This window comes from Phocoena phocoena, chromosome 7 (genome assembly GCF_963924675.1).
Source record: "Phocoena phocoena chromosome 7, mPhoPho1.1, whole genome shotgun sequence".
In the NCBI taxonomy this organism is placed as follows: Eukaryota; Metazoa; Chordata; class Mammalia; order Artiodactyla; family Phocoenidae; genus Phocoena; species Phocoena phocoena.
This window is the reverse complement of record NC_089225.1, coordinates 107,288,497-107,307,144: the sequence shown is the minus strand read 5'-3', so window position 1 is coordinate 107,307,144 and position 18,648 is coordinate 107,288,497. Positions and strand designations below refer to the sequence as shown.

General features: G+C 54.9%; 1 protein-coding gene across 2 annotated transcripts; it reads right to left on the bottom strand.

The window, feature by feature from the left end:
- Positions 1–11,998: 11,998 nt before the first annotated feature.
- On the bottom strand, positions 11,999–17,072 carry PTMA (prothymosin alpha). 2 transcript variants are annotated; one of them, XM_065880738.1, is made up of 5 exons: positions 16,852–17,072; positions 13,953–14,024; positions 13,603–13,696; positions 13,022–13,095; positions 11,999–12,743 (listed from the first exon to the last, which is right to left on the bottom strand). In XM_065880738.1, exons 1-5 carry the CDS (start codon positions 16,894–16,896, stop codon positions 12,696–12,698), a joined length of 333 nt encoding a protein of 110 aa, XP_065736810.1. In that variant the 5' UTR covers positions 16,897–17,072; the 3' UTR covers positions 11,999–12,695. The 2 variants fall into 2 exon arrangements, with proteins under 2 accessions (XP_065736810.1, XP_065736809.1); XM_065880737.1 differs by having other exon boundaries at positions 13,603–13,699; positions 16,852–16,896.
- Positions 17,073–18,648: the final 1,576 nt, after the last annotated feature.

Here is an 18,648-nt window from a genome sequence, read left to right as displayed (position 1 = left end):
CCCACACCCAGAGATTCTGACTCAGTATGTGTGGGTCCCAGAAATCTGCCTATGGAAGCACCCCAGGTGATTCTGCTACAGGTGTTCTGTGGACCGTATTTTGAAATACTGGTAGAGGCATTTAGTGAATATTAGAGACATACCCGTGTACACTGGTGGCCATAAGATAAACTGAGATCTCCAAGCATGCTTAAGGAACAAAGGGTGGTCCCAGTTCTGCCCTGTGCCAGTGAGGGGAAGCTTTCAGATGCTCAGGGCAATCAAGAGGAACTTTAGAGTCTTCAGAGGAGAGGACAGAAGAATCCCAGGCAGCATGGCCTTTGAGAAAGACTTGGGAGAACTTAGAGGATCTGTCAAACATAGATTTCTATTTAGAGAGTTTTGGTTAAGGTTTCCTGTGTGATGTGAATAAACAGTCTCGTCCATCTTCCCATCTGTGTTACTGGCCAGTGTGCTGAGTGACTTCTGTGGTGGAGCACATGGGGAAGCACTGAGTCTAGCCCTGGTTGGGCATGAGGGGGTGGAGGAATCACAGTCTACTGAAGAGGATCTAGCCACATTCAGGCCACACTTACAGGCCTGTTATGTGTATCAGTAAGATGTCGTGTGAGGCACAGCCCTGCCTTTCCTGAGCTTTGTCCCTGGTTGAGCAATTGTAAGTGCCTGCCATAAGAGAAGGACAAGGTGGGCATTTAAAGGAAGAAGAGATTACATGCAGTTCAGAAAAATCAGGAAAGCCCTCTCTTCTCTGGATCCTTCAACTCTCAGCCTACAAAATACGTTCAAGTTGCCCTAAAAAAAAAATAAGCTTTTATAAATAAGGCTTTCCTTCAATCCCACATGGCCTTCAGCTCCCGCTCCCTCCTTTTCTTTCTCTACAGATTCAAACCTCTCGGAATTGTCTCCACTCACTCTCTGCACCCCCTACCTCTCATTGACTCCTCAACCCACGGCTTTCTGGCTCTGGCCTGTGGCTTCCTCTCCTTCGAGGCATCAGTGAACTCCACTGAGCCACTGTCCCCATCCAGTCCTTCTTGCTTTATCTGCTGGGACTCTGGGAGCCCCTTTGCTGAGTGTCTGCTCCTTGCCCCTTTGCAGGCTCTTCATTTTCCTCCAGCTGCCTTGTCCCTAAAATGTTTGTTGGTGGATTTGGGATTTTTTTTTTTTAGCTATTATATATTGAGAAAATGCTTGTACAAATTCTTCTCTTTTTTTTTTGGCCGCACCTCGCAGCATGCAGGATCTTAGTTCCCCAACCAGGGATCAAAGCCATGCCCCCTACAGTGGTAGCTCGGAGTCCCAACCACTGGACCACCAGGGAATTCCCACTTGTGCAAATTCCTTAAACATTATACATTCACTGCATGCATATTTATTGAACAATTTTTATGTTCCAGACACTTGTTGGACAAGATGAGTGAAGTCCCTACCATTAGATTCTAATGAGAGGAGACAGAAAGCAGATAATTTCAGATAGTAGTCAGTGCTCTGAAGAAAACAGGACAGTGCAAGGACAGCATGTCTGAAATGAGGAGGTGAAGAAACGGAAAGAAGTCAGCATTCAGCTTTTGACCCCAAAACAGGATTGACGAGTCCCCAGCAAGTCAACAGTCTGGAAAGCCAGGATTTACTCAGAGGAAAAGATTTTTTAAATCCCTTAACCTATCATCAACAAAGTAAGAACCAGATGTGCCACACTTGATACTACAAAGGACTCAGGGTATGACAGGGAAGGCCCTGCCTTGTGGGAGGAGTGACAGCCTCCCCTTCCACCCTGCAAAGGATGGAGAGGAGGAAGCAGGGCAAAGAGGCCCAGTGCTGATGTCCTCACTTTCCTCCACCCCTCAGGCCTGGGTGGAAAGGCTGGATAGAAACATCTGCCCAGGTGTGGGGGAAAGATGAGAACTTCCTAGAGGTTAGTGGGGAGGGTCGGCTGCCCAGCAATCCAGTAGACGGAGGCCTATTCACTTAGCTTCATAACCATCTCCCCTATAATGTTCTCCATCCCTACCACCCCGGCCGCAGTTCCTATATCCATCTGGGGCCAGTCTAGCTGATGGCATGGCCTCCCCTTGTGATTTATCCTTCACATCACAACCAGAGAGCCCCAGGACGTGCATCTGCTCACCAATTCCTGGGTATTGTCGAGTTTATTTTTAGAATTTCTTGCCAGTGACCTGGTAATTGTTTTGCAGCATTCAAAATGCACTGTTAAAATGGTCCTCAAAGTGAAAACATTAAATGGCTTAGCAGTTCTTTTTGGTGCTTTTATTTGGTCTGAAACTGAGCAGCTTCAACTATAGCTTTGAGTAAACTGAGGGATGCAATGCAGTGGACTGAGAAGCAGAAATCTGGTAAATATACTTGGTTCCCAAACCATATACACTGAGGCACCCCGGGCACTGCAGCAAGTTCACAGGGCTGCCGTAGGATCGTTTAGTTTTTTAAGGACATGCAGTGATACGGGACATCTGCCATATATTGCTCAAAATCAACGTGAACAGGAAATGAGGGGAGTGGTGTCCAATCTGATTCCAGGTTTGAGAAGCTGTGCAATGCCCAACAGGCACACACACTCCATTAGCAAGTCACTGTGATGATAAATGAAATAAAAATATTTTTTTCTCTCAATCTATGTGGCTTTTCTTTTTCCAAAATAATACAACAGCTACTAAGTTAGGACATAAATACTTAATAAGTTGTTTGGACCTAACTACTTAAGTAGAATTGTTAGTTATTTGTTTTGACCTCGTTGCACCGTGAAAAAAATTGCTGAGACACAAAGATTACTGTAAACAGAGAGCGTTCGGGGATCTCTGATAAAGCCCTTAGTTTAAAATTATGCCTTTCAGAGGATTAGAAACACACATGCAGGGACTTCTCTGATTTCCCAGTGGTTTTCTGTGCTCCCAACCTCGGGGGCCTGGGTTCAATCCCTGGTCAGGGAACTAGATCCTGCATGTGGCAATGAAGATCACACATGCCGCAACTAAGACCCAGCACATCCAAATGAATTAAATAAATAAATAAATTTTTTTAAAAAGAAAAGAAACCACACGCACACAAACATCGCTGGCAGCAGTAGCATCAAATGCATATTGACCACCCAGCTCTGAACTCAGACAGCCTTTGGTTCCATGGAATGCTTTTTTTAAAATTTATTTTGGCTACTTGGTGTGGCATGCGGGATCTTAGTTCCCAACCAGGGATTGAACCCAGGCCCCCTGCACTGGGAGCGCAGAGTCTTAACCACTGGACCACCAGGGAAGTCCCCCATGGAATGCTTTTATTTTTTTAAATTAATTTATTTATTTTTGGCTGTGTCAGGTCTTCGTTGCTGCGCACAGGCTTTCTCTAGCTGTGGCGTGCAGAGGCTACTCTTCCTTGTGGTGCGCGTGCTTCTCATTGTGGTGGCTTCTCTTGTTGTGGAGCTCGGGCTCTAGGCACACAGGCTTCAGTTGTTGTGGTGCATGGGCTTAGTTGCTCCACGGCATGTGGGATCTTCCTGGACCGGAGATCAAACCCGTGTCCCCTTCATTGGCAGGCAGATTCTTAACCACTGCGCCACCAGGGAAGTCCCCCACCATGGAAGTTCCCCACCATGGAATGCTTTTAAATTGTTGCACTTATTGAAGGAAATGTATTCAAAGTTAAAAAAAAAAAAAAGGCATTTACTCAAATTTCTTAGAATGACTTCATAAGTGACTTGGTTTATTCAAATCATCCCCCAAATAACTCCTCTCAATTACAAGAGGATAAGCAAGATTATTGTCACTTGAATGTTTCATATATATTATAATGATTGCTTTTGTGTTGGGCTAAAGTGTGTATTTTGAGCTATACAGTACGCTCTCTGAATGGTGCACAGGACACCCCTGTATAATCAAGCCGTACATGATTGGTCTACCTATTTACAGAACTGGAATTTCATTTCACTGTTTTGTGTTATTACAGAAGCTGATAATAGTCATTGGTTTTCTTTCATGGTACATTGTTGGTCATACGTATTGGTTACTTGGGGCCCAACCCTTGGCCAGAATTGTAATCCACATTATCTCTTCTGGCAGATTGTCTACTGATTATTACTCTTTTAATTGGCTTGTATTCAGCAACGATCTATAATGCATCTGGTAGAATTAGGCTAAGGTTTTTCTTGGAGGGTTCACATTTACTTAAAAGTAGACGTTTTATGATACTGAAATGATTTTATGACCAAAGTGATCCTCAAGCGTTTCCAGGCTCAAATGATATCATTATGGCACAGAATTCTGGGAGCTTAGTTGTGGATTTGGTGGCGTTTTGAAGGAGGCACACAGTCATTTGCAGAGGAAAACCTTGCCTCTGTCCACAAACACCTTCTCTGCCTCCCAGGCAGTCAAGTAGCCACTGGGAGTGCCCACTGAAAAATGTCATTGCATAACAAGAGACTGCCATTCAGAAGTCAAGGGACTTCCCTGGTGGCGCAGTGGTTAAGAATCCTCCTGCCAACGCAGGGGACATGGATTCGATCCCTGGTCCAGGAAGATCCCACATGCCGCAGAGCAACTAAGCCCGTGCGCCACAACTACTGAGTCTGCGCTCTAGAGCCCACGAGCCACAACTGCTAAAGCCCACGTGCCACAACTACTGAAGCCCGCTCACTCTAAGGCCCGTGCTCTGCAACAAGAGAAGCCACTGCGTGGGCTTCCCTGGTGGCGCAGTGATTGAGAGTCCGCCTGCCGATGCAGGGGACGCGGGTTCGTGCCCCGGTCCGGGAAGATCCTACATGCCGCGGAGCGGCTAGGCCCGTGAGCCATGGCTGCTGAGCCTGCGCATCCGGAGCCTGTGCTCCGCAATGGGAGAGGCCACAACAGTGAGAGGCCCGTGAACCGCAAAAAAAAAAAAAAAAAAAGCCACCGCAATGAGAAGCCTGCGCACCACAACGAAGAGTAGCCCCTGCACGCCGCAACTAGAGAAAGCCCACGACTAGAGAAAGCCCACGCGGAGTGAGGAAGACACAAGACAGACAAAAAAAAAGTCAAGTCACTGTTGGTGATTTTGGCAGGCTCCCCGAGCAGAGCAGGAAAATAACAGAAAGCCCACCCACCTAATACTGGGACATATTTGGTGCCAAGATCAGTTAATATTCTTTCTTTAAAATAGATTCAGGGGGCTTCCCTGGTGGCGCAGTGGTTGAGAGTCCGCCTGCCGATGCAGGGGACACGGGTTCGTGCCCTGGTCCGGGAAGATCCCACATGCCGCGGAACGGCTGGGCCCGTGAGCCATGGCCACTGAACCTGCGCGTCCGGAGCCTGTGCTCCACAACAGGCGAGGCCACAACAGTGAGAGGCCCACGTACCGCAAAGAAAAAAAAAAAAAAAAAATGGATTCAGACCACACTGTCTCCAAGGAAAGGAATGAGCTCCTGGGGAGACATGCTCACCGCGAGGCTGACTAGTAGAGCAGCCAGAGGGGTCAGAATTGTAGAAACCACTGTCACTTCCTCCTGCGACTGGAACCCACCCTTCCTCAGCCCCTTCAAGGCTAGGTGACTGCCCAGCATCGCTATCCAGCAGGTCACGGCCCCGGGCTCCAGTGGAAACCACAAGAGTCAGACTTGGGACACTGGAGGGAAACTGGCAAAAAGGACCCAGAGAATAACTATGTGAGAAGGGGTAGAAGTTTTCCTAGGATACAGAATGGCATTGAAGCTGAATTTCTATGTCAGAAAAGTACGTACATATTTTGTGAATCTTGATATATAGGGTCAAATGTTTCTAGAAAGGTTTGTATCAGTTTCCACCCTTTGCTGTCCCTCAACCTACTGATACCAGTCACCTCCTGGGCTGTGTTGACAAAGGGCACTGCCATGAGCACAGGCCCTCCAACCACCTGACCACCTGCAGCCGAGGGAGCCTCATGCAGGCCTCTAAGAGCCAGGCTGTGGAACCGCTTCCCAAGAATCCTTTCCCAAAGTCTGCTTAGTTCAGCAAATATTCCCTGAGCCCTGGTGATGGTCCTTGTGCAAGATCAGCTTTTTCTAGACATGACTGTCCTTCAATATGTTAATAGGCTTTCTGTGAAAAACTTCCAGGTCAAAAAAACTTGGGATGAGCTGCATGCTAAACCTTATTCTTGGCAACTCCTTGGTATATTAAAAACCCAGTGAGTTCCGTGGAAAGAAGACACTTTTTAACACTGTTTAGCCCAGCACTTTTCCAAACAGGGGATCTCACCTCTCAGGCACAACTTGGGGCAGAGAGACAGTTGGGAGGCACCAGGCTGCATAAAGATGACGGGTCTCACCTCTTATCCAGGAGCCTCCCAGAGCAATTGAGTTAGTTCAATGAGACTGTTTGGCTATGAGGCACAGCTGGGAACACTGGAAGTTCAATGAGTCCCTGGGAGATCAGAGGACCAGAGAGTACTGGGGTTAGAGATGAGGGAAGGGGGCGCTCCAGGCTGGTGATGCAAGAGGGGCAGCTCAGATGACCCTGGGCCCTCCCTTCCCCCCTGGCTGGGAATGCGTGGAGCAGTACTCTGCAGTCCTGCTGAGAGATGGACAGCTAGCATCATAGCCTCTTCTGAGGCTGATTCACCTCCCTCTGTTCCCTCTCAACCTGGAAACCACACCAGAGAAGCGATCCCCCACACATATGTGCTCCTCCCTCTTCAAGCTGTCTTTGTTCATGGAGGCCTGTTTGGCCTTGGAGACTGGAACCTGGAGCCCTGTATTCTCCCGTTTCCTGGTATGACTCAGAGACCACAGAAAACCCACCCTGAACCAGCCCAAGCTGGGAAGAAATTTACTGACTTGTATAATTAAAAAGTCCAGAGATTGTTCTAGCTTCAGGCATTGCTGGACTCGGGCTCAAGCAATGTCATCAGAACTCAGGGTTCCTCTTCCTCTTGGCTCAATTCTGCTCCTGTGTGTGTGGGCTGCAGCCTCAGCTTCTCACTCAGCTGCCTAAGTTCAAGGCTCAGGCCCGAGTTTTTTCCCTTCCCAGCAACTCAATCAAGGATCTCAGGGCTCACTCTGATTGGATCAACTTGGGTCGTGTGCCAGCTCTGAGCCAATCAGTAGGCATTGGGGGGTGGGAAGGCTTCAGGTATTGATTGGCCAGGACTGAGTCACATCCTGCCTGTGGGGCATGATTATGATTGGGGGAGAGGAAATTCTCCAGGAGGCAAACTGGACAGTTTCAGGAAATTATTGCCAAGAGAAGGGTGAAGGCTGCTGGTGGCAAAAACAACAGATGTCCCGGGTACCTTCTGGAATTCTCACCAGCATCTGCTTCCTGCAAGGGATCTGCTCCCTGCCAAGAGCCTCACAGCTGGGCCCCAGCATGGGTGCCTGTGAAATGAGCTTGTCTCAAATGACCACCTGGCACTTCTTGTTGCCATGGGCAGCAGGCTTGATGGAGAGCTCATGAGGGCATACACCCTTCCAAGCTGGGTTCTTGGCTAGGCCCAGGACTTCATGGAATCCACACCAGCCACTGGCTGCTAGGCCCTCTCCATAAATAATGCACACATCATTCACCCAGTATATAAGGTCAATGTCCCAGGCAGCCGCATTTCGTAATTTGAGCTTTCATCATCTCTCTGAGCTCAGATCAGACCCAGGCTGAGGTCTCTGGAGAGGAGGTACCTGAGGACAGCCCTGCCCTTGCCTTAAAAGGCTTGAGGTTGGGAGGGACAAGCAGCCACACTGCAGAACTGGACTGCCCTAAGTAAAGCTGTTACCGGGCTTTTCATCCTCCTGAAGCAGCTTCCACCAGGAGGGAACCACAGGGTGGCCAGGGGCCTGAGGCAGGGCAGGGCTGGCCTGCATCCGGGACACAGGAAGCCACAGCGGAGGCTGGACATCAGGGCCCTGGTAGGACTGGGTCTAGGAGGGCTTTGGGCCCCTGGGCCAGCAGTGGAGCTGTGGAGAGGTGACCCCAGATGCTGACACTCAGGTCTGGGGCAGACTGGCAGGCAGCTCAGAGTTCCAGGGAGTGCAGCTGGGAAGCCCCGACCCCCACCCCCAATTCCAAGCAGCTGAAGGCCCTAAGGCTGCACTCAGGGCAGCAGCCACTGTGAGCCGTCCTACCATAGGGCCCAGAGACAGCCAAGAGCTGGGCCTGCCCAAGGCGGGTGTTCTGCACACGAAGCCTTTGAACAGAACTAAACAAGAGGGAGCCCAGGGGTCCAGAACCCAGGGAAGGTCCATGGCTCCACAGGAGCCAACCCTGGCCTCAGCTCTGGCTCTGTCTGGGGAGGCCTGGGGTCTCCCCTCCAGGAAAAGAAGGACCAGGCCCCTGAGATGGGCCATCAGATGCCCAGAGGGAAGGCTTCGGAAATGAGCACTGACTTTCATGTCTGACTGAGGTGCCAGCAACAGAGAGGGAGGAAGATCATGTCGCTGGGGGCTGGGAGTTGCTGTGGCTGCGTTTCCTAGGTCCAGGGGCCACTGAAGGGCTCTTTCCTGGACTGAGCAGAACGCAGGGGAGCCGCATGCAGTTCCCTATGCCCACCAGAGGGCGCCCGTTCCTCACAAATCTTCCAACTTGGGCTCCTTGGGCGCCCTGTCTTTGCCCTTGGAGGGGACGTTAGGAGTAGGATCAAGGTGACCCTGGGCCCTGAGGGTCCCAGGTAGTGATAAATTGTGTACTAAGCTCCGGACTAGAGAAAAGTGGGTTCTGCTGAAGGCAACAAGGGCTGTTCCAGACCAAACCTTTGGAGGTATGAGGCAGTGCAGATGGGAAAGGGGAGCCTTCCCGGGAGCTCAGCGCAGACGTGAGACCCTCAGAAAGGCATCTCTGGGCCATGGCACATGCCTCATGCTATTATTCCCTTCCTGCAGAGGAGGAGATAGAGGCCCAACAGAGTTCAGTTGCTTGCTCCATACGAACATGGCTGCATGTCTGTGTCTGGACAGGGCTAACTAAGCTTCTGTCCTCCTTTCTGGGGGGTTTGGGGGTTATAGTTCCAAACTGGGTTACACCTGATTCCAGCTCCATATGTCGTCTGTTATGTGGTCTTCCTAGACCCCTTCCCCTGCCTTGGAGACCACCTCTAGGCCCCCTCTAGGGCCTGGGGAACATCCTCAGGACGAGCCGCCCTGGGCAGCAGGACAAGGAACATCTGGTCTTGCCTCGAGGGGCCAGCAGCCCAGCCTGGCAGGGCACGTGGGATGGGCACACAGGGTCAGAGGGTCCCTGGTACCAAAGCCTTGGTCTGGCCTTGACTCAGCAGTTAGGGGATAGCTCAAGGGGACACAGGCAGCCTGGGGCCTCCACACTGCATCCTCACTCCACACTCCACAGGCTCCAGCTCCTGTGAAGGGCGAGGCCCTCCCAGAACACGGGTGCCTGGCAGAAACCACAAGTGTGGGAGAGACGAGGTGTGGAATGCCATCCCACCACCAGGAGGTGTCCTGCTCTGGCTTTCCTGCTCCTCTCCGCATCTCTGGAGCCTAGAACAGTGCCTGGCACAGACAGAGCATTTGGTAAATAAGCGAGTGGAGGGATGAATGAACAAGTGAATGGAATGGACAGAATACTTACCATGTGCAGGAAAACTTGGTGAGTAAGAAGTGGCCCCTGACCTCAGTGGCGGACAGCCAAAAAGCACACAAACAGGTAAATATACAAGCTCACATTGCTTGTATGAGAATTGCTGTGCGGCCAAGGGAGAACTGGGGACTAGGGAAGGCCTCTCTGGGGAAATAACGTTAGTACTGAGGCCTAACACGGAGCAAGTAGTGAGAAGTCTGGGAGCAGGCATTCCTGGGGCGGAAAGAGCAAGTGCAAAGGCCCTGAGGGAGGACCAAGCTTGCCACGGGCACAAGGAGGCTGATGTGGCTGGTGAGTAAGGGAGGCCGGGCACCGGGCAGAGGGAGAGGTGGCCCTGGTGTCGGAGCTGTCACTTACTGGGAGGGACTGTGCCCAGTTTGGTGGGCTCCCTGGTGTGACTAGGCTTGTCTCTCCTGGCTATACCCTCGCCCTGGCCCACTGTGTTCACACCTCAGCCTTGGTTACTCTGGCCTGCCCAGGCCTCTCTCCCGCCCTCCAGACCTGTGCACACAACAGCCTCAAACACAGTGAGGCCACCACATGGCACCAGACCTTCAGTTCCTGCCCCTTTCAGGTGTGCCAGAGGGCTCAGGCCTGAGCCTGGGATCCTTGGTGGGAACTGCGTCCAACGTCCAATTATGTCATCCCTGAGTCTAGACGCTTTACCCCACCTGATGACCCGGTTCTCTCCCTCCCAGCACCTTCCCTTAATCCAGTCCCCTCCCCAACACTACCTCCGCAGATGTCACTTCAGTGCTTCCCAGGGAGTTTTCCTATTTAAAATCTCCATGCTTCCCCAAATCCTACCTCCAAGTACCTGGCTCAGATTGCCCATCCCTGCCTCTCCCTTTTGCCCATGTGCCCTCTGTGGCCTCCTGAATCAGGGCTGCCCACGCACTGCTCCTCCCCCACAAAAAACCACCCCCACACGCATCTTTTTTTCATCCTCCTGACCCTTCCAGTCTCAGCGTCAATGCCACCTCCCCCGGGAAGCCCTCCCTGCTGTCAGTTCCTCCTGTCCTTGTGCTCAGAGCACCCGTATCAATAGCCCATCTTAAGGAGTTGTAAATGGATACCTGGTTATTAACATTTGCTCCCCCCCCATTCACACACCCTCACCAACTTGTCTTGAAGACAGATGACTCCTTAATGCAAATGGTGGGGGCCTGAGAGGGAGGGAGGGAGGGAGAAGGGTGTAGATGAAATACCCCACAATGTCTCCTTCCATCAGGAGGCGCTGGGGTCCCAAGGCTATGCAAGGAACGCCACGTGGCCAGTGTCAGAGGGCAGGGGTGAGGAGGGAGACTGCGCAGCTTCTGGGTCCCTACCCCATCCTCTGCCCACAGTCAGCCCCCCTGCAGGACAGACTCGGGTACTCCAGGCTGAGGAAAGTACATTCAGGAGGGACAAGAGGCAGCCAGTGTCATCCAGCCGGCAGAGGTGGGTAATGCAGCCTCTCCACCTTAAAATCAAAGCAAATTCCAGGCTCCCCCAACCCTGGGGTTTCAACCCTCCCTGACCCCTAGAGAAGGCATACCACACACCATGGGTGCTTGCAGGGAGCTTCAGCCCATGAAGCTCATCTGTGGACCCCAGAAGTTTCTTAGAGTGCTCTCAACAGTCACCTCTCTCCCTGAGGGCCTGAGTTTGAGGTCACACTTCGTTTGCTCTGACTCACTGCTTACCTATCAAAACAGCTCACCTACCACCCCTGTATTTAAGAGGTAGGGTGCTGCCCCCTGCCTGCCCCACCCCACCAGACACCAAGGTATTTGTTTCTCCTGGAGGACAGTTTGGAAAACGAGAGCAAGGCTGCATTATTGCCCTTGGAACTATATCCTAAGGGACCAGAAGGTACCACAAGGTACCACATGTCACCACCAGGGGGAGCCATTCTGTGGCCAGGAAAATCCAGTAAGGCCTTTGAGGTGAAGGAAGGGCCAGCTACCATCTGCCCACACTGGAAGGTGGCATCTCTGGGATCTTTGGCCCTGGGCTCACACACACCCCATCCCACCCCCTGGTTCCACAGAGGGCAGCCCCACTCGTAGCCCGTTCCCCCAGAGTGCCTGGAGATGTATACACCTCCTGCCAGGGCAACCGGGTTAACGTGGCAGCACCCAATGACAGGGTCCTGAGAAGAGGCTCCCAGTACAAATCGGTAGGAAGGGACTAACCTGGTAAGTGGCTCCCCCTCCAGCCCAAAGCCCCAGCGCTCCCACATCCCACCAGCCAACTGCAGCTCAGTCTTAGACTAGCATGGCCACCCACCAGACCCTGCTGCCCAAGGGGCACATCTCCCCGCCCCCCCGACTGGTGTCTTCAAATCCACTGTCCCCAGGAAGGACAGCTGGGCCAGAGAGCTCAAGATCCTCCCCTCTTCTCCTTGCCCCTGAAACCAAAAGAAGAAAAACAGAAACCAGAAGAAACCAAAACAGAAAAACCAGGCTTGAGACAGCTTTGTTAGAACAACTCAGCAAAATAAAATTCCGGTTTATTGTTGGACAACATTGTTTCACACATACATCAAACAGGCCAAAAAAAATAAACAGCAACTTCATAGACAAAAAAAGGAAAAAAAAGAAACCTTTTATCTTTGGCCTTTTTAACCATCTCATACAAACCAACTACTTATAGTACAGCTAAGTACATACACAAAAAAAGTTACTGGAATGCTCGGAATAAGATTGTTTTTTTGTTGTTGTTTTTGCTTTTTTTACAAGGTTTTTTTTCTCCTTTGAGATTATAATGAACATGGTCACACCACAAGTAAAGTCAGAAGTAGGACAGAGAACGCTCCGAAGGCTGGTTTGGTCATCCGAGATCATTAAAAATGGCTGACCCCCTAACAATATGTACAAAAATATAAAATGTAAATAAAAAATACAAACAAATTTTCCTTTTTAAAGTACTTTAAGAAAAAAAGCAGGGCCTTGGAAGTTTTGGTTCTTTTTCCCTCCCCTGTTGCAAATTCGCGTTGTGGTTTTGGTTGGGTGGTGGAGAGCGCGTGTCATCTGCGGTGGCACTGCCCGCAGTGGGCGGGCGGGCAGGCGGGACTCTCTACTCGAAGGTGACCACGTTTAGATTCTGAGACGGGAAGTGGAGGGTGAATAGGTCACGGTGGCCTTTTAAGTTTAACTTTTCCTTTTTTGCTGTCTAGTCATCCTCATCGGTCTTCTGCTTCTTGGTGTCAACATCGTCATCCTGGGAAGGGAAAGATGGTCAAGGTCCCTTTTCAACCCACCAGGCCCACCCACCAACTGCCTCAGCTCCTGCTGGCAGAGCCAAGACAGGCACAAGCAGCCCCAGAGGCCTCCGGGAGGCTGGGCCCATGTTGCTTCCTGTTCCTGCTCAAGATGAGAAGGGAAACCACTCGGGACCACCCACCACACCAACTACAACTACTCAAGTCCCATCAGCCCCTCCAGTTTTAGTGCCTCAGATCCCAACCCTCTCACCGTATCAAGCCAGACCAGACCCACCTCATCATCTTCAGCTGCCCGTTTGCCTGTAGCGGCCTCAGCCTCCTCATCTTCATCTCCATCCTCTTCCTCACCTGGAGAGAATAAAGCCCAGGTAAAGCACTCTGCCTTCCTTAGCCAACCAGGGAGGGTCTTGGTGCTCTCCCACGCAGTGGCAGCCAGAAACAGGGAGGGGGACAGCAAAACTACAGCTCCTTGGGCAACCTCCCAGTAACAGTCTTGGCAGGATGGGGTGCCCCTGATCCGTCTCTGCTGCCTGACACACTGGGCCGTCAGGGTACCCACACTGCCCATCGCAGACATCTTGTCTCCAGAGAAATGAAGGCGCAAGCAAAAGCCAGAGAAGCCGACCAACCGATCAGTGTGTGGACGGCACTCTCCAGTGGGAGTGTGACCGTGGTGTTTGGGGCATAGCTCCACACCACTAACCTAAAGCAAGGGAAAAGATGCCAGCTCTGCGGGTGCAAGCCCCGTCGTAGGTGGTCCATTCGATCTGCCCCCCTGCGGGGAGCCCCCAATCCCTCCCCATTTGCTAGAGAACAGAAAAACGTACCCCCCAAAAAAGAGACGAAGCTACTCACCATCACCTTCCTCCTCCTCCTCCTCTTCCTCTCCACCTTCCTCCTCTTCTTCATCTACCTCATTGTCGGCCTCCTGCTCCCCATTTTCCTCGTTCTCCTCGACAGAAAACAGACCAGCTTACAGATGAGGACAGAACATCACTCTGCCCCATCCCTTCTTCCAGACCCTGCCCAATGCTTCTACAGACCAGACCACCTAAGACACGCCCCCTGAAGCTCCACCAAGAGTTCCTGACCCGTACCTGTCCAAGGCCTCAGCCCCCTCCCCCCACCCCGGATTAAGCCCAAAGTCTAAGTAAGAAATCTTAGCCAGGAGCTGCTACGGGGTCATGTCCAAGGTAGACACTCACAGCATTTCCGTTAGCAGGTGCCTCTCTCCCATTCTCCGCCTCCTCCACAACTTCCTTCTTCTCTTTTAAGTCCTTCAAAACGGAAAAGGAAGCCAGTCAGTCTTTTGGGCAACCCAGGGCTGCCAAAGAAGCCCAGGCCTTCAAGTACGAGGGATGCGGTGCTGATCTGGATGGCCAAAGCTAAAACCTGAATGTTACAAGTTTACGGATCACAGGATACCGAGTGTCTATGGTCAGGATTTCGTCCTACTTCTCAACCCTTAAAAACAAACACACTTTAAAGAAAGGGCCCACCACGGCTGTTCCCCCTGCGGCTTTACTCATGCTTCTTAGGAAAGGAGCCATGTGGCACCACAGCCCGAAACCTGTCTGGCCGGGCGGACGAGCCTGGGAACACTTCACTCACACACTCATCACGTACTTGTTTCCAACCAGAGGGAGCTCCGCCTCTCACAAATCCTTCTTGGAAGACACCAGGTATGTGCCGTAAATAAATAAGGCAATGGGGGGGGAGGGCCCTGACACTGCGGGAGGACTCCCGTGGGTGGACTAGCCTGGGAAGGGGATGGGAGGGAGCTAACCGGCAAAACCGGGGCAGCAGCCTCACCAGCCAGAAGCCCCGCAGCCGAGCTCGAGCTCCAAGCCCTCGGCAGCGCAGGACCTGGCAAGCGCACGGGTTTTTTTTTTTTATCTGAAGGAACCGGAATCCCACCAATCCCTCCATACCCAACAGCTGTCCCAGGAGGTGGCAGACCGATGCCTGGAAATGGGCGCGGTCTCAGGGGACGCTCTCCTGGGCCTGAGAGAGGCCTTTTGGCACTCAGAGGCGCGCCGCCCGCAGCGCCCTATTTCCGTCCCTGCCTCTCTCGCCCGTCCGCGGGTCAGCTCTGTGTCCGTCGGACCGCGCCTCGCAAGGCGGCCACGGCCCGGGTTCCAAAGGGCAGCGCCGCCACGGACACTCCGAAACCCCTTAACTTTTTCAGTGCGGCAGACTCCGCCGCCATCACAAACAAACGTCGAACGGCGCGGGAGCGGAAGGCGGTCAGCCGCCGTCCTGCGAACAGCCCCCGGGCACCTGCCGGCCCCGTCCTTCAGCTTCTCCCCGTGCAGTCCACAGCGGACCCCAGCGCCGCCCGCTCCCGCCCCCTGGTGGCCGGAGCCCCGGGGAGCTGTGGGGGCGGGGAGGTCGCGGCGCGCAGGCGCGCACCCCCGCCCGGCGGGCTTTGCGCGCGGGCCTCTGCACGCACCGCGCGCGCGGAGCACGTGGCCTGGAGCCGCCGAGTGCGCCCCTGACCCCGGAGACCTGGAGCCCGCGGGAGGCACTGGCACCGCCGAGCGCGCGCCAGTTGCTCTCCTGTCTTTCCCGGCCTCTGGACGCCCCCGTCGCCTCCCCCGCGCAGGCCTAGATGCGCGGTATCTAAGTCTCTGCATTTGGCGGGCAAAGTCCCGCGGGAGGCTGCCCCGAAGTCCGCGGGGCCTTTTCAGTCCCACAGCCCGAGGCCGTCGGAGACGCACTCCACAGGGCTGTATTGCTCTTAAGGGGAAATCACCTTAGAGGAAAGCGAAAGCCCGCGTTGGTAGGGCTGACCCTCCCCTCCGAACTAGTTCCCCGGCTGGGCCCAGTGAGGGCCGGAGGGAGCCCCTGCGGAGATCCGGGTCCCAATCTCCGCTCCTTCGGGGGAGTCGCTCCTGGGAAAGAACCAGAGGTGACGCCAGGGGTACAGGGGTTAAGGAGACGCCAAGGTGACTCGCGCCCGTCCCTGCAGGGGCACGAGAGGCGCGGACAAGGGCCGAAGGATAAAAAAGCGATCCCTCCTGAAAGTACCGTGGTTCCGCTGAGGGCGGAGACACTCCCCGGGGCAGGCAGCGGGACCAATGCGGCGCGCAGGAGCGGAGCTGCGCCAAACGCGCAGGGCCTCAAAACCGAGGGCAGTGAACCCGCAGCACCGGGCCCCAACAGCCTCTGGTGCCCGGTTCGACTCCGCAACAAGCCAGTCGTGGCCGCAGCTTTTGTTCGCCCGCGTAGCCTCCGGAGCAGCCGCAAATACGGTGCCCCCGGGCAGCCGCGGGGGGCGCCCATCATCGCCCCGGCGCGCCGCTCCTTCACTTTCCGTTTCCTCCCCTCCGGCGCGTGGGCTCGCCTCCTCCTCAGTCAAGCCCGGTATTGCCGGAGAATTACTGAAGCTGGGGGGCTGCTCCCGGCACACTGCCCCCAACCCCGGGCGCCCACCCCCACCTCCCCGAGGGCACCCAGGGCGGAGAAGACCTTCACACCTCCGCGGAGACAACCGACGTCGCGGCCCGCCGGCCCGCCGCCCCACTCCGTCTTATCAGAGCTTAGCCCAGATAAGCCTCCTCGGACCCACTACAAGGCGCGAAACGCGGCGGTCCGGCGCCGAACAAAGAGCAGCGCCGCCGGCGGGCGCTCGCCGCGGAGCCGCCACTTCCCGCAGCCGGTCTGCGCCCGCACACGCGCCCCCCCCAGCACTTCCGATTCCAAACGCGCCGGAGTTTCAAAGTTATTTCCGTGCGCCCCGCGGGCCGACGACCCCCAACCCGGCCCCTATCCTCCCGCCGCCACTCAGACGAGTCACAAACAAGTTTCGAGAGCCATGGAGCAGCCTCCCCTCGAGCCTCTCAGCCTCCGGGCCAGCCCCTCCGGGTCCCTGAGGGCCCCCGGCCCACTCCCCGACGGGCATCACGTTTGCCCGCGGTGCTTCCCGCCCCCTCCCCCGCAAGCACAAAGAGTGGGCTGCCTGGGGGCCTAGGCTGGGGGCGGGCGGGCTCCTCGCAGAAGGAAGCAATAGCAGGCTCGGGGTACCCAGGTGCCGCGCGCCAAACACCGCTCCGGTGGTGGCGGCGCGCGAACCCCAAAGGGGCGGGCGGCGTCTAACCTCACCTTGGTGGTGATTTCGGAGCTGGTGTCCACGGCCGCGTCTGACATGATGGGGCACGCCGGTGATCCGATGCACGGATTGAAAAGAAAGCGGGAATTCGACGACCCTGGCGATAAAGCTGCCGGAGTCCGCGGCGGCGGAGGAGGCGCGCGGCGGAGGTGGCTGCGGCGAGCGCGGAGCCGGACACAGGAACAATGCAAAGATGGCTTTTCAGAGCAGCCAGTGGAGAACTCACGCGGCGCCAGAACCTTTAATATAGATTAGTGGGCGGCGCTCGGCCTCCCTTGCCCGAATGCTATTGGCTTGCAGCAGGGAGCGGGCGCTCACTCATTGGCTCGATTCCGAACAATGGGCAAGCATGCTTAAAGCGGCAGTGCCTTCGTGCGTCCCGCGCTGCGCAGTCGCCGACCGTACTGTCATTCAAGGCCTGAGTTTGCTGGGTCTCATCGGCACCAACGCCGTGGGGGAGGGGCGCGCGCTCGCGCTCGGGGCACGCGCTCCCGCCGCTGTTTTGCTTGGGGCTGCTGACGCAGAAAGCCAAAGCGCGGCAAAGCTGCGCGCCCAGCCCCCGGTCCTCACCCCTCCCCACGCTTGCTCGGAAGAAGGGTGGGAGGAAAGAGGAGGAGGCTGCCGGCCCACACGACGGCTGCCAGCGAGGGGGAGGGGAAGGCCGGGTGCTGGGCTGTGCTCGCCCCGGGCGGTGCCCTGCGCATTGCCCGTATGCCCACCCCCCGCGCCTTGGCACATCCCACCATGAGCTGTCCCAGCGCAAGTCGGCGGAAGCCCCACGACGAGCAATGAGGGCGTGAGGCTAAGACCCGCGTACTTGGGGCGCCCCGTCTTCTACCACGTCCACCCCCTCTGCCCAGCTCCCGGCGCCCGGAGTCTGGGGAGGTGTGACCCCCGTCGTCCACTCCCAGCCCCGGCGTCTGCCGCCTAAGCCAGCCTACGCGTGTGTTCCGTGCCAAGCACGCACACTCGGGGATTCGTGCATCGAGGGGACTCGAGGGCCTGTGTAGGCTCTACCCTCGAACAGGACAGCCCGCGGGCGTCGCACCACACAACGGTCCCGCACTTTAGATTTCTGGTTTGCGCCTGCCCCGAGCGGTCACTGCCGTCGCGACAGCTACTGGGATCCTTCCAGGGCCCGGCCTTCGAGGCTATCGCTCTCCCACCCCGCTTAAGACTCTGCCAAGGGCACATGAACTTATTCTTTGCGGGGTTATTCGAGGGAAAATAATCGTCCCTTAGACCAGTTGATCTAGTCCTTGGGGGCTCCGTGAAGTTTGGGGCGCCATTTAGGGAACACGCGGAGCCCAAAGAAGGGAACCATTAAGACGCCACACTCAAGATGGCGTTGGACTCGGTAAGCCTGGCGTGACGTGGCGACCAAACCCACTCAGACTATCTGAAAACCGTCGGCGACACCCTCCTTATCACCGTCGCATTTGGCTGTCGAACTAAGAAACCAGCTGTGTGGGAGGAAAGGTTAGAATAACTGGAAAAACGTCCCAGGAAAATACCTGTGCCACACACAAGATGGCGACAGATAGGGTTCATCCCCGTGTTGCCAGAAGGGGGCGCCCGACACGGAAGGCGGGACTCGGGAGAAGCGAGTGCACACTGGCTGAGAGTGGCGGGCGAACACAAAGTTGACGCTTTGCGTCCTGCCATTGGCAGGTTCCGCTGTCTGTCTCTTGGGGCCGCCGATTTGGGAATGGAGAAAACCCGGAGTCTGGGATTATGGAGGAGGGACGGATGCCAAGTCCTGCAGTGCTTGAAGTCGGGGGCGAGAGGAG

Excerpts from the sequence above, each read along its gene's own strand:
- PTMA (XM_065880737.1), bottom strand. The coding sequence starts at position 16,896 with ATGTCAGACGCGGCCGTGGACACCAGCTCCGAAATCACCACCAAG. Across the intron at positions 14,025-16,851 it reads GCTCCGAAATCACCACCAAG|GACTTAAAAGAGAAGAAGGA; the intron begins GTGAGGTTAGAC and ends TCCGTTTTGAAG. Across the intron at positions 13,700-13,952 it reads CACCTGCTAACGGAAATGCT|GAGAACGAGGAAAATGGGGA; the intron begins GTGAGTGTCTAC and ends TTTTCTGTCGAG.